This window comes from Etheostoma spectabile, chromosome 8, assembly GCF_008692095.1.
Source record: "Etheostoma spectabile isolate EspeVRDwgs_2016 chromosome 8, UIUC_Espe_1.0, whole genome shotgun sequence".
Lineage (NCBI taxonomy): Eukaryota > Metazoa > Chordata > Actinopteri > Perciformes > Percidae > Etheostoma > Etheostoma spectabile.
Window position 1 is genome coordinate 26,897,660 of NC_045740.1, and position 21,700 is coordinate 26,919,359.

Below are 21,700 nucleotides of genomic sequence, written 5' to 3' on the forward strand. Positions count from 1 at the left end.
TGTGTGTGTGTGTGTGTGTGTGTGTGTGTGTGTGTGTGTGTGTTGGGACGGGGTCCATTTAATGTCTTGTACTCTGTGATCCACCCTTACCTTCTCAAACTCAGCATCTATCTGTGAGAGGAGAGCAGGTTTCTCATCTTCAAAGAACATGCGAAGAGGCGCTCCCATGTAGAGGTACATGACTCCCAGCAGGGTGATGGCAGACGTCCGAATAGCAGGGTTAGTCGCTCCCAGAGCAGTTTTCACGTTGCTGATGAAACCCTTCACATTGATACTGGAGAGAGGGAAGGTCAAAGGTCAACAAATTCTCTTTGTGAAGGTGGTAGTAACATATTTTGTCTGTTTTAATTTTAAAAAGAAAAAATATGTAGTATGTTATTATAACAAATACACTTTTTCAATAGTTTGATATAATAATGAGCATCAAAATAGGAACTGTAATTTACCCAGCAAAGCCAAATTCCTTCATGGCATTAGCCAGCCAGTTGAGAGTCTCTGCCTGGTTTTTGGGGTTCTTTTGTGCAAACGCCATAGACACAACCTAAGAACAAACAAACACAAACCGTGTAAATACAGCAATCATCATGAACATCTACCGGCCTATTGATCCCTCTCATATAAATTGTATTCTCAAGTTCCTGTTTGGCAACTCAAGCAAAAAGATTACATATTTTTTCTTTCCAGAGAAATCGGCTACAAACCTGTTCTGCTGTCCACGGCAGTGAGCAAGCCTCTCCAATAGCAGTCAATCCCTCTTTGGCCTTTCCACCACATTTGATGTCTCCGACCTTATCCACCAAGCCATCCAAAACCACAGCGGCTGACGTCTTTGAAAACTGTCCTCTCTGAGCTACAAGGGCAACGATTTGGAGTTTCATCTGCATTACCTACACAGGAGAGACAACATTAGAATAGCAACATCCCAATCACTAATTGATGGTACCATGCAGATCTCTTGCCGTAGCCTATGTAGGTGGCATAAAGTTTTTCCTTGGACGTTGGCATGTGCATCAATCTCTATAAAAGAATAGCAAGGCAGGCATGTGTGTGTGGGGAGTTTGTGGTTGAGCGACTGAGAGAGTGACGGCGATTAGCTTCAGAACGAATAGCAACTCTAGAGTCATTGTGAGAGAAATTAAGTGTCTCCCCTGTGCTTTCTGACGACGGTGGGAAATCTGTAGCAGGAAAAATTAACCCTCTCCTTGATTATCACATTGTTTATGGAGAAGGAGAACCTGAAGATGAGTCAGGGGAAATACAACACTACTAAGCCATGGCCGAGCAATGTGCGTCGCAGCAACGTGTAGTTTTATTTTTTGAGAGGTGCACGTCGTGCTAAGGCGTAAGGTTAGAGTCTCCACGTACCAACGTACATAGCCACGGCAAATATTTAATGCAGAACCATAAATCAACTAACTATCCATCTATGTAGACTTACAAACAGGCCGTTCTTAAGCAAGCCAACAAGATAATATTTGGCCAATCTATTATCTTTTTAATTGTATTAATAACTTATTTGAATATGTAACTTACTTATTGGAAGGTTGTCATGGCTGCAGCATGATTGGAAGCCCATTCCAAATTTCTAACAATTTGGGACTAAGTGAATCTATAAATCGGTTAATGATTGGACGATACATTTGATCTGATTTTGCAGAAAACCTTTACAGCGGTGTAATATAAAAGTGGTCCAACTAAAAAGGACCAACTTAAGTGTATTATTCCCAAGTTTTATATTTTCCAATTCACCATCTAGTTCAAAATAGTAGATCTGTGTTAATGGTCTGATTAGCAATAAACAACTTATTTTCATTTATTAGAAACATTTTTCACAGTGGTGGAGCGGTTGCCTGCCAATCGGAAGATTGGGGGTTCAATCCCTGGCCCTGCAGTCCCATGTCGAAGTGTCCTTGGGCAAGACACTGAACCCCCGAGTTGTGTGAGTGTGTGTGAGTGTTTATCTGAGGAGCAGGTGGCACCTTGTACGGCAGCCCCAGCCACAGTGTATGAATGTGTGTGAATGGTGAATGTTTCCTGTAGATGTAAAAGCGCTTTGAGTAGTCGTTGAGACTAGAAAAGCGCTATATAAATACAGCACATTTACATTTACATCATGACCTGTTCTTTATCTCTTTAAGTTGTGTCAAGCTTAGTGTTATATTCTGTGAGAGACAGAGAGTCTGTCTTTCACCAATAAACACATTTGAATAGCCTATCATCATTTCAATATAGTCAACATGTAAGGCTATTATAGTTTGATGTTGGATACTTTTCTATTTTATAATTTATCTAAATGATAACTGGGATTATAAACTAATAAACAGAATGATGCAAAAAAAAAAAGTACAATACAGAATAAACACACTGCTTTGCTTGTAACTGTGTAACTTGTTTTTTGGAATGCCACAACTTCTCATAGTTTGGAGTTTCTATTTCCCCCAGATATGTTAGGTATATCAGACAGCTGATCAGCTTCACTGCTTCTCTCTTTACTCCCCTAAAAACATGCTCCCTCACAATTAAGGGGTGAAAGTCAAATCGAGCAATTATTTTACTGGTGGCAATTCTTACATTCCAAGGCCAAGCAGCTGCTGACACATTGCTTCAGAAGTTTGGCTGTCAATCAGTCCCAACCTTTAGTTGCTGTAACAGAGATGGTTACCTGGAAGTTAGTCTCCTTCCAGCCCGGTTTCTTGGCCAACATCCTGACTAAGGCCTGACACGGCATCTCCGCCTTATCCATGGTCTCCACAGCCTAGAAGCACACAAGAAATCCATACATTAATACTGCTGCATATTATAGCACAACACATCAGTTGTTTCCATGGCTCCAACAGACTTCAATATGCAACAGAGTTTTTAGTGTTTCACACAGAAAACCTATAACTGATTTAGGTTCAATCAATGGGTTTCAAACATGTGTACATTCATGGCATGATTATTTTCATTATTGATTGATAAGCCAATTATTTTTTCAAACACTTTAGCGATGACCATTACAGTATCTGACAGTCCATGGTGATGCATTCAAATTTTAGTTTTACTCAAATAAAAGTCTAAAACCCAAAAGACATTCAGTTTACTGTCATATGACAAGTAAAGCAAGAAAAACATCACATTTGAGAAGCTGTAGCCAGTGAACATTTTGGCATTTTTGCTTGAAAAAGAAACAGTTGGATTATCACAATAATTGCCAATTAATTTTTCTGGCAATCAACTATTTATTCAACCAATTAATCGTTGCAGCTCTAGAACCAAGCACATCAATTTCTGTTTTGTGAGGACGATTGCTGGTGCATGACAGGCACCCTATTTTTTTTATCTAAACAGATGAAAATGTATCAAATAGTGTGTCATGAATTAACAGTCACCAAGGAAGAAGTAGAAGAAAAAAAAAAAAAAAAAAAAAAAAAAAAAAAAAAAAAAAAAAAAAAAAAAAAGACTTCACCCTCAGGAACTCCTCCATACTAGCCAGTCTCTCCTTCCAGTTGGCAGAGTCTAGCAGCTGTACACAGGAGGCAGGAAGTACACCTGCTGCCCGCTCCTCACACACCTCAACCTGACAACACACACAGACAATAAGTAATCACAAATTCCAGCAGCAACATACTAATAATGCTTAAACCCTTTGAGAGCAAAAGTCGGTGTGCTCATCAAAACAGACACTTTTCACAGCAGACATCTTGACTTATTAAAAACAGGAAAGGTACATGTATGAATATAAACAGCTCAATTTTATTCGTAGTATCCCATTAAGCCATACAAGTTTGCGAGCATTATGGTTGGGTACCAAACCCCTTAACAACCAGTATCTAGTGGGCTGAATAGCTACAAATATTTTGGTGCCACTTAAAAGCTTGTGCTGCTTTCTGGTGCTCCGAAGCAGACATCAGAGGCAACAGAAGCATTGCTGCATGTAGGAAAAACTTTAATAGATGTTGGAAAAGGGGCTGTCGGTTGTCTTACATTCAGACCTCTGCTGCATGTACCCGTGGTACAGTGAGGCCGCATTTTGACAAAAGCTTTGACTGCAAGGTAAATGTATGCACATGGACTTACCGAGAGTTCAGTCTCTGTGAATTCTCTACTCTCAGGGGTCTTCTTGGCTTTTCCAGCAACTGTACAGGTTGGTTTGCCTTTCTTAGATGGACCTGTTGACGACTGCAGGAATAAGACAAAAAACCTTTCAAGTACAACTGAAGATTTTCATTTAAAAACATATCCGTTAAGTCTCTATTCCCGAATGAATTGACACTAGGGTGAGTGAGCCCACTGATTAAAAAGTATTGCAATATTTAAATATTTGACGTATTACAAGCAGTTTGTGTGTGGCAACAAACACGGAAAAAAATACTGTTTTAAGTTACTACAAACCAAACATTTCTGACAGCTGCAGCTTCACAAAAAAACCTTGCCGAAACATGACTTTTATTGTTAAATAGTCACAGAAATTGCAATGTGTTCGTCAGTGAGCTTGACAATGACCACTGTCATATATTAAAAATGTGGCATGTTTTGACTGCACATCAATTTTAAATAATGCAATGAGTATTGAAACAAGAAGGAGCAGCCACCAGATTCTTTAAGGTCATACTATTCATAACAAAGTGACAATTTTAGTTTTCTATGTGCATTGCTCTTAGCATACCTTGCTGGCAGCACCACTTTGAGTCTTCCTGGGAGGGGCAGAGGATTTGGGTGGAGCTTCAGCAGCGGGAGGAGCTTTAGCAGCTGGCTTCTTTTCCCCTCCTCCTCCTGCACCCTTCTTCGCTCCAGCGAGCTCTACTTTATCAGCTGACTCCTTTATCTGTCACCATAGGAAACAAAAAAAAAAAGACAGTGTTAAGCAGACCACTACAATAAAAGCGGGAGAATTCTCCTAGTTTGAATGCTACTGATCCTTACCTTATCCAGTTTGAGTTTATCCAAATCAGACAGAAAAGGGTTCACAGCTTTCTCTCCCACCACTTTCATGGCCGTCCCCAAAGCTTCAAAGGCAGCGTCACGCACCTCGGGAGCAGAGTCATTCACTTGCTGAAATGGTTGAAGAGAAAAAAGGTACAGGTAGGCTTTTAAAATATGACATTTGAAACATGAGCCAAGTGACTTTCCCCCTTTTTTCAATTAACTGCCTGAAATCAAGTGCACTTAGCTATGTTATTGTGTCATGTGTTGTGATTGCAGGGAGCAACAATGCTCTCTCTGACATGCTATTCATATTATATACATTTCCCTAGTCTATATCCCTGATGTTCCACTTCCGAGATTGCGCCGGGGCTGCAGGAAATTCCGCCGGATGTGTGTATTTTTGCAGATGTCCATTTCCTTCCGCTTTCTTTGTGTTGGAATTTTAAACTCCGGTGGATCGAGGACTATTGACGCATGGCGATTGTGATTGATGACGATTGTGATTGATTAAAAGAAATACCAATAAACCGGAGCAGGTTTTCCGCCCATCCCGGAATGCCTTGTGGCCAGATACTCCTCTGATCTGCAGCGTGTGGATGGTCTGGCAAAGCAAGACTAGTGTTTCCCTGACCCCCCACGGGACTGATGAAGTGATTTAATTCATTTTTATTAACTGAATAAATAAATAAATAAATATATAGATATTGACATTTATGGTTGAATACTGTTCCCTAATCATCTATTATTACTATATAAAGTATTGTGTTTAGAATTGTTTATCATTTCATTTGCATTATACACTTCAGTGTAGCATATGTAGTTGTGGCATTACACACTTCCAAGAACAAAACACTGCGTGTACACTGACAAAAGACTAGAGCAGTCAAGTTCTTTCAAGGAGACAAACATACTCAAACTGGCGGCCGAGGGGATTCGCTGGCATTTCCGTGCGAGCCAGTTATAGCTGAACTTGGAAGTGCACCTGTATTCTTTATGGTAAATGCATTGAAATGCCCCAAGGATACACGTGACTAGAGCTGGGCAACATATCAATATTATATCAATATCAAAAATTGTGATTAAATATCATCTTAGATGTTGTATATCATAATGTCTTTTCCTGTTTTTTAAGGCTGCATTTCAGTAAAGTTATGTCTGTTTCTGACCATACCAGACTGTTGTAACTGTTCTATTCTTTGCCTTTACCCACTCATTATATCCACATTACTGATGATGTGTGTAAATATTTTGTGAAAGCACCAATAGTCAACACTACAATATCGTTGTGGTATCGATAGAGGTATTTGGTAAAACAAAATGTTGTGATATTTGATTTTCTCCATATGGCCCAGCCCTACATGTGACTACATCCACTTTTCAAAATAAGATCTTAACAGAGACTAAATACATATTGAATTAAATATGGAAATAAGATTAACTCGCAGGAAGAAAACAAAAACATGTTACAAAAAAATAACACAAAAACAGGGATATTACTTTTTTCTTTGATTTTAGGTAGCAGGGAAAAAAAAGCCCTGACAATTACTGATACTTTTAAGTTAAGTCTGACATACTCAAAATCAAGCATTTTCCCTGTATCAATTTATAAAATATCCAAAACATCCCATATTAAAATTTTCTAAAAATCTCAGAAGTTTTTATTTAAATAACCCCATAGACTGGACGCTATATCAATATATTTTCAAACGAGATATGGGATTAGATAATAACATCTATATCGATATAGTCTGATGTTGCGTTATATAAGCCATTGCTTATGTAAAGCCATGTCTGTGATTGCATCTCTCTTCTCAGTTGTCAACTCGGCCTCCACTCGCTCACAGGCTCTTCCGGAACAGGACTCGGCACAGTTGCCTACAGTTTTAATTGTTATTGCACAGCTGTAAATTTTCTTAAGCAGGAGAAGAAAACCTGTATTAATACCAGTGTTTTTGCTGGTAACGTTCAGCGGCCACAAACGGCAAAAAACACTGAAGAACAGTAGTCACTGGATGTTACTTTAAACTTCAGTTGTGTGAGTAAGAGCGAGCTCGAGGGATGTCACCCATGACCAGATTATCATAGTTCTTAAAAATGCAAAGCAGTGACTATACAGACATTTCATACACAAGACATGTGCAATGCCGGTGACTTGCCAATGCGCATTTAACCCACGCTGGCCTCGTTCATGAGTCAGCCATCACTCCGTTAGTAAAGAATCCAGTCTGTAGTGTAGTTTATACACATTACTGAAAAATCTGAGAATTGTACAGCAACCATCGGCTTAGAATTCCCAGAGAAGGCATTTTATATATATTTAATATAAGTTATTTATTTTAGAGACATTTTTTATTTACATGTGTTGCAACCGTATATTTTCAACAGGAAAGGAAACCCTGCCTGTATGCTTGTTACATCTCATATCTCACATGAGACTTTGACTTAATGCTGAACATTTGGCCTACTATCTAGCAAATACCAAGTTATTTATCGTGTATCACGATTCAGCCCAAAAAAAAATTCAGACGCCCAGCCCTACCATTGACCAAACCTGTGTTATTATGAATCCCAATGCTTTTCTGAAGCATGACCGTGCTTATAATTATTATTCTATAATAAGTTCCGCACTGCGGTTTTAACTTTATTTTCATTTCAGTCCAATATTGAGAGGGCATACTATAAGAAACAAGACATTTGCTTATTGTTATGTACAGTAGTACCAAAAGGTGAAGGTAGCAATACCGTTAAGATATTTCCACCTAGGGTATGTGTACCTTGATGAGAGCAGCACAGAAGGGTTTGAGGACGCTTTTGGGCAATGTTGCCTGTGTGCAGTGTCTGAAGGAGCGGGCCAGAAACAAAGAGGCCTGCTGCTTAATGGAGGGATTCTTATTGTCCATCACAGCCAGGATGTCCTCTGACAGGTTCTGAAGAGTGGTCTAGAAAACAAAGATGTCATATTGAATATGAAATCAATACAACATTACAAGTTGTCAAATAACATTTTTTTAGGTTCACAATACAAGTTAGGTTCACAATAAATTGTGGCCCGCCTAGTTGTGCGCCAAACAAAACTGACAGGAAACTGTTTTCAAACTATTATTACATAACACTCAATGCAGAATTTGGCAGATTTGCCAAATGAGAAATCCCACAGAACCTGAGTTTTTTTATAATCAAGCTGTGAAACATAAAAGATTTAATCTTTGTTTTTCATGATTTGCTGAACTCTAAAAGAAGACTTTTTTGTTGACTTTTTAGGGCTTTACGTCAACCAAACTGTAAGTGAGAAAGCTATACACATGCAATAATAGAGTCAAAATATTTGACTTTCAATAAAAGTTACACATAATTTGATTCTTATTTTCCAGTGTGAGTTTGACACCCCTGTTGTAAAGGCTTAATGAGACACACAAGAAAATACATATTCTCTAACTATTTGCTCCATTCACTTTGATGATGAGAGAGTAGATAAGAAAGAGGCTCCATAGGATAGGAGGATTGGTTCAAGGTAGATTTTCGCAGATAAAGCTTCAGGAAGGAAAACAGTAACAATTTGGGATGCCACTTAAAAACAGATAAGAGAGGCTTTGTTCAGAGTTTTCACATAATGGAATGTGACATATTTACAGCAGTAGCAACCAGAACAAAATAAACAAACTGAAAATAAAGCAAAAACATCACAGACATATTTGAAGGGGAAATACAGATAACAAGGAGTACAGATTTTTAGCCCAATGTTCAGGCCTGTTTAACAGGGGTACACATCCAAATGAAGCCCCACACCCCAGTGGTGGAAAGAGATCAAGGAGCATTATCACTGATGTTTTGTTCTGGCCTTTTTCTAAGCTTGTTTTTAATCACAGTAGATAGTTCCTCCATTACTCCATTCTTCAACTTTTGATAGGATGATTCAAGAAAGTCAAATTATGGACTGTACTTACAGTGAGGAAGATGGCATCAATAGCCTCCTGCAGGGCCTGGACAACCTGAGGCTTCTTTTCCTTGAACTTCTCCAGAACAGTGGGAACCACCTAAAACACAGTGTTTTTATTTAGTGGTTATCACTAGGTTTGAAACACAGAATAGTACTGTCATTTAATTGTTGTTTCACAGGACCGGTTAAATCTGTGTTGATGAATGACTGAAGATATTCTTTAGGGCGTTTTCCTTTACTTAGAACAGCTGAAGAAAAACAGGAAAATGGGAGAGAGAGGGGGGGATGATATGCAGCAAAGGGTCTCCGGTCGGATTTGAACCCGGGCCGCTGCCAAGGACTGAGCCTACATGGGATGCACGCTCTACCAGTTACCTTTATTTTTTAAAGTACAAAGCTCCAGGGTATATGCAGGAATCCCGTAGTTAAATGGAATATCTTTTTAAAAATACCTTTTTAAGACCCTTTCTATAAATATTAAGACCTCATCTCCACGTCCAGTTCTAACCGGTTACATCAGCAACACACCAGGGCTGCACGAGATGAGAAAATAAATATATAATTCAAATTATAATTAAAAATTTTGCGATAGGATTCAGAATTTCAGATGGAATGATCATTGTTGAACCATTATTCTTATTTTGATTAAAAACATATTAAAATTTAAAAAATTGGAAGGATTATAGTGAGCAACGATCTGTTGATATTGCGATGACAATAAAAAAAACAATACATTGGCCAGACCTCATTGAGATGATATGCAAAACACAATCAGGCGTGTTCATGAATCTGACGAAAACAATGCAATTTCTGTCTCTACAGTTTTTAGTAGACAGACATTTGCCATGACGTTTTGAGAAACTTGTCAAAAAAGTAACAACATTGCGGTCACAATATAAAGAGATTCCTTCAACTTACCTGTCCTGCATATGTTCCAAACTTCTTCCTGAGACCAGAGGCCAGTGCAGCCAGACATTTAGCTGCCACCGTCACCAGCATCACGTTGGCATCTTTTCCCACAACCTGAAACATAAAACCAGTAAGCGTATGATGTAGAGTCACCAGATCCCCCTAAACCCAAGTCTTGTTAGATCCCTAGTACCGTATTGGCCCGAAACAAAGACGACCCGCCCCCCTCTTTCAAGACTTTTGGGCTTGAAAAAAAAAAAAAAAAAAAAACTTTTTGAAGACCAATTCTTTTTTTATAAAGAAAGTCGTTTTATTTGATAATAATTCTAATAAAAACACATTGAATAAAACAAGGTAGGCTGTTGTTTTTACACATCTTGTAGATAAAATAATATTTTCAATATCTTTTTAGATGAAAGTGTCCCATTTAAGTTAACGGTAAATGTTTCCAAGGCCTTTAGCTGAATTATGTTTTTCAGTCAAGTAATCATACACTCTCCTGTCAAGCATACGCTTCGAGGACCATGGTAAGATTTCTCTGTCTGTTTGCATTTTCAGACGGTGTAATCTCCTGACTACGCTTGTTGTACTTCTGTTCAAACTTCAGACTTTTAGTAGCTGGATGTATAATTTGTTGCGTCTAAAAATTAATGTGGATAGTGTAAGTCAGGGGTTCCAAAACTTCAGCCCGCGACCCCCAAAGTAACGGTGCAAGTGACTCGCGACCCCCCCCCCCCCCCCCCCACTATAAACATGCGCGCAATCGCGCACGCACTACAGGCGTATCCAAACATGAGCATATGACGACACAAAATAACACAACAGCCATGACTTATTCTACAGTAATTTACTCATTACTTTAATTTGAACTTAATCTCACCTAATGAGGGGATGTGTAATATGTTTGGAGCACAGCAAGTTAAAAAGCTCTATATTTTAATTTAAAATAGTTTTTATATACATTACACACTAGGCCCAAAAAAAATAAAATCCCTTTTACCTATTTCGGCCATACAGTATTCGGTATTTCGTGAAGTTGGTTTTAATCTTTCGCACGGTTGAAGATGCAAATTGGTTGCTTAGTTACCATCAGCGTCTCTGTCAGAGAAACGTCATAAGCGGTCTGGAGTAACAAGGGTGGGCATCAGCGATGGGCCGAAGGTAAAGCCAGAGTAGGTAACGCTGCTACCACCATGAGTACGGCGTGGATGGACTCCGTTATTTACCAGAAGGCAGCGCCGGGCGCTCGCTCTGTGGAAGGAGCGGGACACGGAGCTAGATGGCCGGGGGCTGCCTACGTGTTTATACAACTTTATACATCCTCAAACTGCCTGGAATCACACACATCCTCTCCAAGGAGGGCACCAGCAGGGACATTGTCTGGAGGAAGTTCAGGCAGCAACTGGCAGAGGAGCTGAGACACGAGTTTAGAGGAGGAATGGGAGCGGGGCGCGGTCCGAGCAGCGGGGGGGGCGCGGTCCGAGGAGCAATGCGCTTCACAGCAGACACCAACACGGAGGCAGTGACAGGTTAGGTTAGGTTATAAATGTTCAAAGGGGTCGCGAGCGGATTTCCAGAAATAAAATAAAAATTTAAAAACGATTAGAAATAGCATAGAGTTAGCTATGATTTTAACACAAGATAAAACTAGTGGCTAAATTAAAATAACCAAGCAACTAAATAAAAAGGGAACAGCTGTTTTGATTTTCTTTCTTCCGAGTAGTGTCTCCAACATTAACACTACAACTGCCGGGATTCCAAAAGTACTGGAACGCAAGATTCTAAACTCTATAATCTGTATGATAAATACTAATTGCAATTTTAATGCAGGATTGTGTTAGGATATCTTTAGAAAAACTAAATAACACCAAAATGTACAATTTTACGTGTTTAATTATACACTTGAGTTGCCCAGGTGTTTCAATAACTCATATCATGGCATAGTAAAACGTAATTATTCCATTCACATCTGAAAAATATGGTATGTAAACATGCAAATAACACCTAGAAGTATTTTCTTTGAACATTTATAACCTAACCTAACCTGTCACTGCCTCCGTGTTGGTGTCTGCTGTGAAGCGCATTGCTCCTCGGACCGCGCCCCCCCCGCTGCTCGGACCGCGCCCCGCTCCCATTCCTCTAAACCGTGTCTCAGCTCCTCTGCCAGTTGCTGCCTGAACTTCCTCCAGACAATGTCCTGCTGGTGCCCTCCTTGGAGAGGATGTGTGTGATTCCAGGCAGTTTGAGGATGTATAAAGTTGTATAAACACGTAGCAGCCCCGGCATCTAGCTCCGTGTCCCGCTCCTTCCACAGAGCGAGAGCCCGGCGCTGCCTTCTGGTAAATAACGGATCCATCCACGCGTACTCATGGTTGTAGCGGTTACCTACTCTGGCTTACCTTCGCCCATCGCTGATGCCCACCCTGTTTACTCCAGACCGCTTATGACGTTTCTCTGACAGAGACGCTGATGGAACAAGCAACCAATTTGCATCTTCAACCGTGCGAAAGATTAAAACCAACTTCACGAAAAACCGAATACTGTATGGCGAAATAGGTAAAAGGGATTTTATTTTTTTTGGGCCTAGTGTTAATGTATATAAAAACTATTTTAAATAAAATATAGAGCTTTTTAACTTGCTGTGCTCCAAACATATTCACATCCACCTCATTAGGTGAGATTAAGTTCAAATTAAAGTAATGAGAATTACTGTAGAATAATGTCATGGCTGTTGTGTTATTTGTGTCGTCAATATGCTCATGTTTGGATACGCTGTAGTGCGTGCGCGATTGCGCGCAATGTTTATGTGGGGGGGGGGGGGGGGGGGGGGGTGGCGGAGTCACTTGCACCGTTACTTTTTGGGGTCGCGGGCTGAAAGTTTTGGGAAAACCTGACTTACACTATCCACATTATTTTAGACGCAACAAATATACATCAGCTACTAAAAGTCTGAAGTTTGAAACAGACAAGTACACAAGGCGTAGCAAGGAGATAATACACCGTCTGAAAATGCAAACAGACAGAGAAAATCTTACCATGGTCCTCGAAGCGGTATGCTTGACAGGAGAGTGTATGATTACTTGACTGAAAAACATAATTCAGCTAAAGGCCTTGGAAACATTTACCGTTAACTTAAATGGGAAATTTCATTAAAAGATATTGAAAATATTATTTTATCTACAAGATGTGTAAAAACAACAGCCTACCTGTGTTATTCAATGTGTTTTATTAGAATTATTATAAAATAACGACTTTCTTATAAAAAAAGAATTGGTCTTCAAAAGTTTTTTTTTTTTTTTTTTTTCAAGCCCAAAAGTCTTGAAAGAGGGGGGCGGGTCGTCTTTGTTTCGGGCCAATACGGTACTAGGGATCTAACAAGACTTGGGTTAGGGGGATCTGGTGACCTAATCATACGCTTACTGGTTTTTAGTTTCAGGTGTGGGGAAAGATGCCAACGTGATGCTGGTGACGGTGGCAGCAAATGTTGGCTGCACTGGCTCGGTCTCAGGAAGAAGTTTGGAACAATGCAGGACAGGTAAGTTGAAGGAATCTCTTTATATTGTGCCAGCAATGTTGTTACTTTTTTGACAAGTTTCTCAAAAAGTATGGCAAATGTCTGTCTACTAAAACTGTAGAGACAGAAATTGCATTGTTTTTGTCAGATTCATGAACACGCCTGATGTTTTGCATATCATCTCAATGAGGTCTGGCCAATGTATTGTTTTTTTTTATGTCATCGCAATATCAACAGATCGTTGCTCACTATAATCCTTCCAATTTTTTAAATTAATATGTTTTTAATCAAAATAAGAATATGGTTCAACAATGATCATTCCATCTGAAATTCTGAACCTATCGAAAATTTTAATTATAATTTGAATTATATATTTATTTTCTCATCTCGTGCAGCCCTGGGTGTTGCGATGTAACCGGTTAGAACTGGACGTGGAGATGAGGTCTTAATATTTAAGAAAGGGTCTTAAAAAGGTAATTTAAAAGATATTCCATTTAACTACGGGATTCCTGCATATACCCTGGAGCTTTGTACTTTAAAAAATAAGGAACTGGTAGAGCGTGCATCCCATGTAGGCCAGTCCTTGGCAGCGGCCCGGGTTCAAATCCGACCGGAGACCCTTGCTGCATATCATCCCCCCCTCTCTCTCCCATTTTCCTGTTTTTCTTCAGGTTCTAAGTAAAGGAAAACGCCCTAAAGAATATCTTCAGTCATTCATCAACACAGATTTAACCGGTCTGTGAAACAACAATTAAAGACAAGTACTATCTGTGTTTCAAACCTAGTGATAACACTAAATAAAAACACTGTGTTTTAGGTGGTTCCCACGTTCTGGAGAAGTCAAGGAAAAGAAGCCTCAGGTTGTCCAGGCCCTGCAGGAGGCTATTGATGCCATCTTTCACGTAAGTACAGTCCATAATTGACTTTCTTGAATCATCCTATCAAAAGTTGAAGAATGGAGTAATGGAGGAACTATCTTGTGATTAAAAACAGCTTAGAAAAAGGCCAGAACAAAACATCAGTGATAATGCTCCTTGATCTCTTTCCCCACTGGGGTGTGGGCTCATTTGGATGTGTACCCCTGTTAAACAGGCCTGAACATGGGCTAAAACTGTACTCCTTGTTATCTGTATTCCCCTTCAAATAGTCTGTGATGTTTTGCTTTTCAGTTTTGTTTATTTGTTCGGTTGCTCATGCTGTAAATATGTCACATTCCATTATGTGAAAACTCTGAACAAAGCCTCTCTATCTGTTTTTAAGTGGCATCCCAAATTGTTACTGTTTTCCTTCTGAAGCTTATCTGCGAAAATCTACCTTGAACCAATCCTCCTATCCTATGGAGCCTCTTTCTTATCTACTCTCCATCATCAAAGTGAATGGAGCAAATAGTTAGAGATATGTTTTTCTGTGTGTCTCATTAAGCCTTACAACAGGGGTGTCAAACTCACACTGGAAAATAAGAATCAAATTATGTAACTTTTATTGAAAGTCAAATATTTTGACTCTATTATTGCATGTGTATAGCTTTCTCACTTACAGTTTGGTTGACGTAAAGCCCTAAAAGTAACAAAAAAGTCTTCTTTAGAGTTCAGCCAATCATGAAAAACAAAGATTAAACTTTATGTTCACAGCTTGATTATAAAAAAACTCAGGTTCTGTGGGATTTCTATTTGGCAAATCTGCCAAATTCTGCATGAGTGTTATGTAATAATAGTTTGAAAACAGTTTCCTGTCAGTTTTGTTTGGGCCCACAACTAGGCGGGCCACAATTTATTGTGAACCTAACTTGTATTGTGAACCTAAAAAAATGTTATTTGACAACTGTAATGTTGTATTGATTTCATATCAATATGACACTTTGTTTTCTAGACCACTCAGAACCTGCAGAGGACATCCGGCTGTGATGGACATAAGAATCCCTCATTAAGCAGCAGGCCTCTTTGTTTCTGGCCCGCTCCTCAGACACTGCACACAGGCAACATTGCCCAAAAGCGTCCTCAACCCCCTCGTGCTGCTCTCATCAAGGTACACATACCTAGGTGGAAATATCTAACGGTATTGCTACCTTACCTTTTGGTACTACTGTACATAACAATAAGCAAATGTCTTGTTTCTTATAGTATGCCCTCTCATATTGGTGAAATGAAAATAAAGTTAAAACCGCAGTGGCGGAACTATTATAGAATAATAATTATAAGCACGGTCATGCTTCAGAAAAGCATTGGGATTCATAATAACACAGGTTTGGTCAATGGTAGGGGGGCGTCTGAATTTTTTTTTGGGCTGAATCGTGTACACGATAAATAACTTGGTATTTGCTAGATAGTAGGCCAAATGTCAGCATTAAGTCAAAGTCTCATGTGAGATATGAGATGTAACAAGATACAGCAGGGTTCCTTTCCTGTTGAAAATATACGGTTGCAACACATAAATAAAAAATGTCTCTAAAATAATAACTTATATTAAATATATATAAAATGCCTTCTCTGGGAATTCTAAGCCGATGGTTGCTGTACAATTCTCAGATTTTTCAGTAGAATGTATAAACTACACTCAGACTGGATTCTTTACTAACAGGAGTGATGGCTGACCATGAACGAGGCCAGCGTGGGTTAAATGCGCATTGGCAAGTCACCGGCATTGCACATGTCTTGTGTATGAAATGTCTGTATAGTCACTGTTGCATTTTTAAGAACTATGATAATCTGGTCATGGGTGACTCCCTCGAGCTCGCTCTTACTCACACAACTGAAGTTTAAAGTAACATCCAGTGACTACTGTTCTTCAGTGTTTTTTGCCGTTTGTGGCCGCTGAACGTTACCAGCAAAAACACTGGTATTAATACAGGTTTTTCCCTGCTTAAGAAAATTTACAGCGTGCAATAACAATTAAAACTGTAGGCAACTGTGCCGAGTCCTGTTCCGGAAGAGCTGTGAGCGAGTGGAGGCCGAGTTGACAACTGAGAAGAGAGATGCAATCACAGACAGGCTTTACATAAGCAATGGCTAATAACGCAACATCAGACTATATCGATATAGATGTTATTATCTAATCCATATCTCGTTTGAAAAATATTGATATAGCGTCCAGTCTATGGGGTTATTTATAAAAAACTTTGAGATTTTAGAAAATTTTAATATGGGATGTTTTGGTATTTTATAATTGATACAGGGAAATGGATTTTGAGTATGTCAGACCTAACTTAAAAGTATCAGTAATTGTCAGGGCTTTTTTTTCCCTGCTACCTAAAATCAAAGAAAAAAGTAATATCCCTGTTTTTGTGTTATTTTTGTAACATGTTTTTGTTTCTTCCTGCGAGTTAATCTTATTTCCATATTAATTCAATATGTATTTAGTCTCTGTTAAGATCTTATTTGAAAAGTGGATGTAGTCACATGTAGGGCTGGGCCATATGGAGAAAATCAAATATCACAACATTTTGTTTTACCAATAACTCTATCGATACCACAACGATATGTAGTGTTGACATTGGTGCTTTCACAAAAATTTACACACACTCAGTAATGTGGATAATGAGTGGGTAAAGGCAAAGAATGAACAGTTACAACAGTCTGGTATGGTCAGAAACAGAATAACTTTACTGAAATGCAGCCTTAAAAACAGGAAAAGACATATGATATACAAAATCTAAGATGATATTTATCACAATTTTTGATATTGATATAATATTGATAGTTGCCCAGCTCTAGTCACGTGTATCCTTGGGGCATTTCAATGCATTTACCATAAAGAATACAGGTGCATTCCAAGTTCAGATAACTGGCTCGCACGGAAATGCCAGCGAATCCCTCGGCCGCCAGTTTGAGTAGTTGTTTCCTTGAAAGAACTTGATGCTCTAGTCTTTTGTCAGTGTAACACGCAGTGTTTTGTTCTTGGAGTGTGTATGCCACAACTACATATGCTACATGAAGTGTATATGCAAATGAAATGATAAACAATTCTAAACACAATACTTTATATAGTAATAATAGATGATTAGGGAACAGTATTAACCATAAATGTCAATATCTAATATTTATTTATTTATTTATCAGTTAATAAAAATGAATTAAATCACTTCATCAGTCCCGTGGGGGGTCAGGGAAACACAGTATTGCTTTGCCAGACCATCCACACGCTGCAGCGAGGAGTATCTGGCCCACAAGGCATTCCGGGATGGGCGGAAAACCTGCTCGGTTTATTGGTATTTCTTTTAATCAATCACAATCGTCATCAATCACAATCGCCATGCGTCAATAGTCCTCGATCCACCGGAGTTTAAAATTCCAACACCAAAGAAAGCGGAAGGAAATGGACATCTGCAAAAATACACACATCCGGGAATTTCCTGCAGCCCCGGCGCAATCTCGGAAGTGGAACATCAGGGATAGACTAGGGAAATGTATATAATAGAATAGCATGTCAGAGAGAGCATTGTTGCTCCCTGCAATCACACAACATGCACAATAACATAGCTAAGTGCACTTGATTTCAGGCAGTTAATTGAAAAAAGGGGGAAAGTCACTTGGCTCATGTTTCAAATGTCATATTTTAAAAGCCTACCTGTACCTTTTTCTCTTCAACCATTTCAGCAAGTGAATGACTCTGCTCCCGAGGTGCGTGACGCTGCCTTTGAAGCTTTGGGACGGCCATGAAGTGGTGGGAGAGAAAGCTGTGAACCCTTTTCTGTCTGATTTGGATAAACTCAACTGGATAAGGTAAGGATCAGTAGCATCAAACTAGGAGAATTCTCCCGTTTTATTGTAGTGGTCTGCTTAACACTGTCTTTTTTTTTTTGTTTCCTATGGTGACAGATAAAGGAGTCGCTGATAAAGTAGAGCTCGCTGGAGCGAAGAAGGGTGAGGAGGAGGAGGGGAAAAGAAGCCAGCTGCTAAAGCTCCTCCCGCTGCTGAAGCTCCACCAAATCCTCTGCCCTCCCAGGAAGACTCAAATGGTGCTGCCAGCAAGGTATGCTAAGCAATGCAATAGAAACTAAATTGTCACTTTGTTATGAATAGTATGACCTTAAAGAATCTGTGTGGTGCTCCTTCTTGTTTCAATACTCATTGCATTATTTAAAATTGATGTGCAGTCAAAACATGCCACATTTTTAATATATGAAGTGGTCATTGTCAAGCTCACTGACGACACATTGCAATTTCTGTGACTATTTAACAATAAAAGTCATGTTTCGGCAGGTTTTTTTGTGAAGCTGCGCTGTCAGAAATGTTGTTTGTGTTTGTAGTAACTTAAACAGTATTTTTTTTCGTGTGTTTGTTGCCACACACAAACTGCTTGTAATACGTCAAATATTAAATATTGCAATACTTTTAATCAGTGGGCTCACTCACCCTAGTGTCAATTCATTCGGGAATAGAGACTTAACGGATATGTTTTTAAATGAAAATCTTCAGTTGTACTTGAAAGGTTTTTTTGTCTTATTCCTGCAGTCGTCAACAGGTCCATCTAAGAAAGGCAAACCAACCTGTACAGTTGCTGGAAAAGCCAAGAAGACCCCCTGAGAGTAGAGAATTCACAGAGACTGAACTCTCGGTAAGTCCATGTGCATACATTTACCTTGCAGTCAAAGCTTTTGTCAAAATGCGGCCTCACTGTACCAGGGTACATGCAGCAGAGGTCTGATGAATGTAGAAAACCGACAGCCCCTTTTCCAACATCTATTAAAGTTTTTTCCTACATGCAGCAATGCTTCTGTTGCCTCTGATCTGAGTCTGCTAGCTCGGAGCACCAAGAAGCAGCAGCACAAGCTTTTAAGTGGCACCACCAATATTTGTAGCTTTTCAGCCCACTAGATACGGGTTGTTAAGGGGTTTGGTACCCAACCATATGCTCGCAAACTGTATGGCTTAATGGGATATACGAATAAATTGAGCTGTTTATTCATACATGTACCTTTCCTGTTTTAATAAGTCAAGATGTCTGCTGTGAAAAGTGTCTGTTTTGATGAGCACACCGACTTTTGCTCTCAAAGGGTTTAAGCATTATTGTATGTTGCTGCGCTGGAATTTGTGATTACTTATTGTGTGGTGTTGTCAGGTTGAGGTGTGTGAGTGAGTGAGCAGGGCAGCAGTGTACTTCCTGCCTCCTGTGTACAGCTGCTAGACTCTGCCAACTGGGAGAGATGAGAGTGCTAGTATGGAGGAGTTCTGAGGGTGAAGTCTTTTTTTTTTTTTTTTTTTTTTTTTTTTTTTTTCTTCTACTTCTTCCTTGGTGACTGTTAATTCATGACACACTATTTGATACATTTTCATCTGTTTAGATAAAAAAATAGGGTGCCTGTCATGCACCAGCAATCTCCTCACAAAACAGAAATTGATGTGCTTGTTCTAGAGCTGCAACGATTAATTGGTTGAATAAATAGTTGATTGCCAGAAAATTAATTGGCAATTATTGTGATAATCCAACTGTTTCTTTTTCAAGCAAAAATGCCAAAATGTTCACTGGCTACAGCTTCTCAAATGTGTGTTTTTCTTGCTTTACTTGTCATATGACAGTAAACTGAATGTTTTTGGGTTTTAGACTTTTATTTGAGTAAAACTAAAATTGAATGCATCACCATGGACTGTAGATACTGTAATGGTCAGCTAAAGTTGTTTGAAACAAATAATTGGCTTATCAATCAATAATGAAATAATCTGCCATGAATGTACACATGTTGAAACCCATTGATTGAACCTAAATCAGTTATAGTTTTCTGTGTGAAACACTAAAACTCTGTTGCATATTGAAGTCTGTTGGAGCCATGGAAACAACCTGAGTGTTGTGTATAATATGCAGCAGTATTACTGTATGGATTTCTTGTGTTTTCTAGGCTGTGGAGACCATGGATAATGCGGAGATGCCGTGTCAGGCCTTAGTCAGGATGTTGGCCAAGAAACCGGGCTGGAAGGAGACTAACTTCCAGGTAACCACTCTGTTACAGCAACTAAAGGTTTGGACTGATTGACAGCCAACTTCTGAAGCAATGTGTCAGCAGCTGCTTGGCCTTGGAATGTAAGAATTGCCACCAGTAAAATAATTGCTCGATTTGACTTTCACCCCTTAATGTGAGGGAGCATGTTTTTAGGGGAGTAAAGAGAGAAGCAGTGAAGCTGATCAGCTGTCTGATATACCTAACATATCTGGGGAAATAGAAACTCCAAACTATGAGAAGTTGTGCATTCCAAAAAACAAGTTACACAGTTACAAGCAAGCAGTGTGTTTTTCTGTATATGTTTACTTTTTTTTTTTTGCATATCTTGTTTATTAGTTTATAATCCCAGTCATTTAGATAAATTATAAAATAGAAAAGTATCCAACATCAAACTATAATAGCCCTTACATGTTGACTATATGAAATGATGATAGGCTATTCAAATGTGTTATAATTGGTGAAAGACAGACTCTCTGTCTCTCACAAGAATATAACACAAGCTGACACAAACTTAAAGAGAGATATAAAGAACGAGTCATGTGTAAATGTAAAGTGCTTGTATATTATTACTAGCGCTTTTCTAGTCTCAACCTACTCAAAGCGCTTTTACATCTACAGGAAACATTCACATTCACACCCATTCATACACGTGGCTGGGGCTGACCGACAAGGTGCCACCTGCTCCTCAGAATAAACACTCACACACCACACAACTCGGGGTTCAGGTTCTGTCTTGCCCAAGGACACTTCGACATGGGACTGCAGGGCCGGAGAGTATGACCCCCCAATCTTCCGATTGGCAGGCAACCGCTCCACCACTGTGAAAAATGTTTTCTAATAAATGAAAAAAGTTGTTTATTGCTAATCAGACCAATTAACACAGATCTACTATTTTGAACTAGATGGTGAATTGGAAAATATAAAACTTGGGAAGAATACACTTAAGTTGGTCCTTTTAGTTGGACACCCTTTTATATTACCCGCTGTAAAGGTTCTGCAAAATCAGATCCAAATGTATCGTCCAATCATTAACCGATTTATAGATTCACTCTAGTCCCAAATTGTTAGAAATTGGAATGGGCTTCAATCATGCTGCAGCCATGACAACCTTCCAATAAGTAAGTACATATTCAAATAAGTATTAATACAATTAAAAAGATAATAGATTGGCCAAATATATCTTGTTGGCTTGCTTAAGAACGGCCTGTTTGTAAGTCTACATGTGGATAGTTAGGTGATTATGGTTCTGCATTAAATATGTTGCCGTGGCTATGTACGTTGGTACATGGAGACTCTAACCTTACGCCTTAGCCTACGTGCACCTCTCATAACAATCCTAAACCAGCCCAGTTTGCAGTCAGCGACAGCAACTTTGCCAGCGCAAGTCTCAGCCAGCTCTTAGTAGGCTGATGAATGTATTTCCCCGGGACGGCATCTTGGCAGCTGTCACTCCTTCTCCGTATAAACTAATGTGAGCATAATCAACTGTAGTAAGAGG

General features: G+C 39.2%; 1 protein-coding gene across 5 annotated transcripts in view; it reads right to left on the bottom strand.

Annotated features, from left to right (window-relative positions):
- Positions 1 to 21,700, bottom strand: part of ckap5 (cytoskeleton associated protein 5) — a 55,253-nt gene that overhangs the window by 25,021 nt on the left and 8,532 nt on the right. For all 5 annotated transcript variants that reach the window (XM_032523274.1, XM_032523272.1, XM_032523270.1 and 2 more), the window contains exons 9-19: positions 9,764 to 9,868; positions 8,853 to 8,942; positions 7,683 to 7,847; positions 4,906 to 5,034; positions 4,649 to 4,807; positions 4,060 to 4,161; positions 3,449 to 3,559; positions 2,663 to 2,755; positions 702 to 887; positions 447 to 541; positions 91 to 274 (exon numbers count right to left, since the gene is read on the bottom strand). In XM_032523274.1, coding sequence (XP_032379165.1) covers positions 91 to 274; positions 447 to 541; positions 702 to 887; positions 2,663 to 2,755; positions 3,449 to 3,559; positions 4,060 to 4,161; positions 4,649 to 4,807; positions 4,906 to 5,034; positions 7,683 to 7,847; positions 8,853 to 8,942; positions 9,764 to 9,868 — 1,419 coding nt within the window. The remainder of the gene's footprint in view (positions 1 to 90; positions 275 to 446; positions 542 to 701; positions 888 to 2,662; positions 2,756 to 3,448; positions 3,560 to 4,059; positions 4,162 to 4,648; positions 4,808 to 4,905; positions 5,035 to 7,682; positions 7,848 to 8,852; positions 8,943 to 9,763; positions 9,869 to 21,700) is intronic.